This window comes from Aplysia californica, unplaced genomic scaffold (genome assembly GCF_000002075.1).
Source record: "Aplysia californica isolate F4 #8 unplaced genomic scaffold, AplCal3.0 scaffold00008, whole genome shotgun sequence".
NCBI classification, from domain to species: domain Eukaryota; kingdom Metazoa; phylum Mollusca; class Gastropoda; order Aplysiida; family Aplysiidae; genus Aplysia; species Aplysia californica.
Window position 1 is genome coordinate 307,134 of NW_004797278.1, and position 1,975 is coordinate 309,108.

The following is a 1,975-nucleotide window of genomic DNA, read 5'->3' on the forward strand; positions in this document are numbered from 1 at the left end:
GTCTCTGTCTGTCTCTCTCTCTCTCTCTCTCTCTCTCTCTCTCTCTCTCTCTCTCTCTCTCTCTCTCTCTTTCTTGCATATTGTTGGTACTGCCGGTGGTTTTTAACCTTTTGTGTAACATGAACCAACTGTGTATCTTCTCAACAGGAGAGGATCTGCAGTCGAACTGTAGTCGAATTTTAACAGAAATGGGTGTTTGTGGCATGTCATTTGAGGAAATCGAGCAAAAGATACGGGAGAAAGAGGACGATTTGGAAGATCAGAAGTCCAGATTGGCAGGACGAGTTGAAGAGGTAGGTCCTAGCTGGCGTCAGGCTGAAGACTTCAGGTGAATCGCGGTTGTCAGCACATTATAGGCCCAGATCTAAGACTATTCTGGCAAAGCTACCCCGTCAACTTGATTATGGTTTCGTAGGGGGGGGGGGGTTCAACCCCCGTTTCATAAATGCCCGGTAATTCAAGAAGCAATAGTGGCGTTATATTGCGATTTCTGCAATAAGAATTTCATGAGAACTTCGTCTAAAAATGTAGGTTGAATCGACTTGGGACCATTATATTACAAGGGTCAAATATTACCCATTATATCAGACTACATGAACTTCACAAAAAGCGAGAAAATACAACTACTGTTCAAAACAATAGAATGTACTGCCGCAAGTTGAGCAAGCAGACATTGGCTGGAAATCTACAACAGCAGAAGTAAAAGGAAATGTGGAGAGCAAAGTAACACAGCTTTATCTGTAATTCTACACAGCACTGAGGAACACACTGTTGGGACGTCTTTAAACAAGACAGTGAAAACAATTTTTAGTTATAATATGCTTGCTGTCATAATTTGTATACATTCCTTATTCATGCCCCCCCCCCCCTCCCACCTCAATCTCCCTTTCGACACAGTTCATATCATTATGGGGAAGGCTGTTTCAACCTTGCTTGTCAGAGCCCCGTAGCCTACTGTGTAAAAAGTGTAGTTGTATGTGTATGTCTTGTCGCCCCTATCAACCCCATTTGGTTATTTAATAGGCGGGACTTCTGATTTAACGTCCGTCTCTGATAGGACACAGCCAAATGGGGGCGAAACTGAGAAAGCCTAAGTCGAGAGCCTTGAAAACTCAACAAAACGACCCGAGTTCAAGAACGCCCAGTCTGGGATTTGAACCAGAGCCATCCGCTCCGTAATCCAGCATGATAGCAGCTGAGCTAACAGAGTGCCCCTTTACTGTGTGGGATACATCCTCACAGAAAGATATAGAAAGGCATAGGTACTCTATGCAATGTTTTCTCGCTTGGGAATCGAACCCATGTACTCTGCGCCCGAAACAAAGATCCTATTAACTTCTTCTCATCAGATGTCTGTGCCGAGTTCTATGACATTACGGTTAATGACAGGTTGCATCTTCAACATCATTGCCTTTCTCACCCTTTACTTTCTCTATCCTAGACAGGCTCTTCATGTCTTCCCACTTTTTTGTACATCAGTTTCTGAGGTTGCATCATACATCTTCTGTTTCTACATTTACCATGCATGCTTTATCAGAACGAGCAAAGAACAACTCCGTTTCCCTTGTTTAAACTAATTATACAATTTAGTTCACTAAATACATTTTGTAAATTATATGCCTATACACTGTAGCTTTGGATTGTCTACATTATAGGGCCACCAGACCTCAGAAATAGAAATGCCATGAAAGTAAGGAATGGAACATTTTGATCTAGTAATCAGTATGCTCTTGAGATACGTTCTCAGTCTTGGAACGATTAATTGTCCATTCATATGGTGTGGTGCGTACATCCATCTTCGACGATAGTGCCGGAATAAATCGCCAGTTACCTTTAACTTTTAATGTGATTTGTGTTTAACGATTCTTGAATCCTAGTCTAGCTTAACTAAACGATTAAAACAATACAAAACGAAGCCCAACTCTGCTGGGATGAATTAATGAGATTTTTTTAAAAATTTTAATTAATTTTTTTT

General features: G+C 41.2%; 1 protein-coding gene across 1 annotated transcript in view; it reads left to right on the forward strand.

The window, feature by feature from the left end:
- LOC101861781 (kinesin-like protein KIN-UA) overlaps positions 1 to 1,975 on the forward strand; it is a gene marked incomplete at its 5' end in the record, with an annotated part of 5,482 nt that overhangs the window by 2,027 nt on the left and 1,480 nt on the right. The window contains 1 exon segment of the mRNA XM_005089663.3: positions 148 to 293. Coding sequence (XP_005089720.2) covers positions 148 to 293 — 146 coding nt within the window.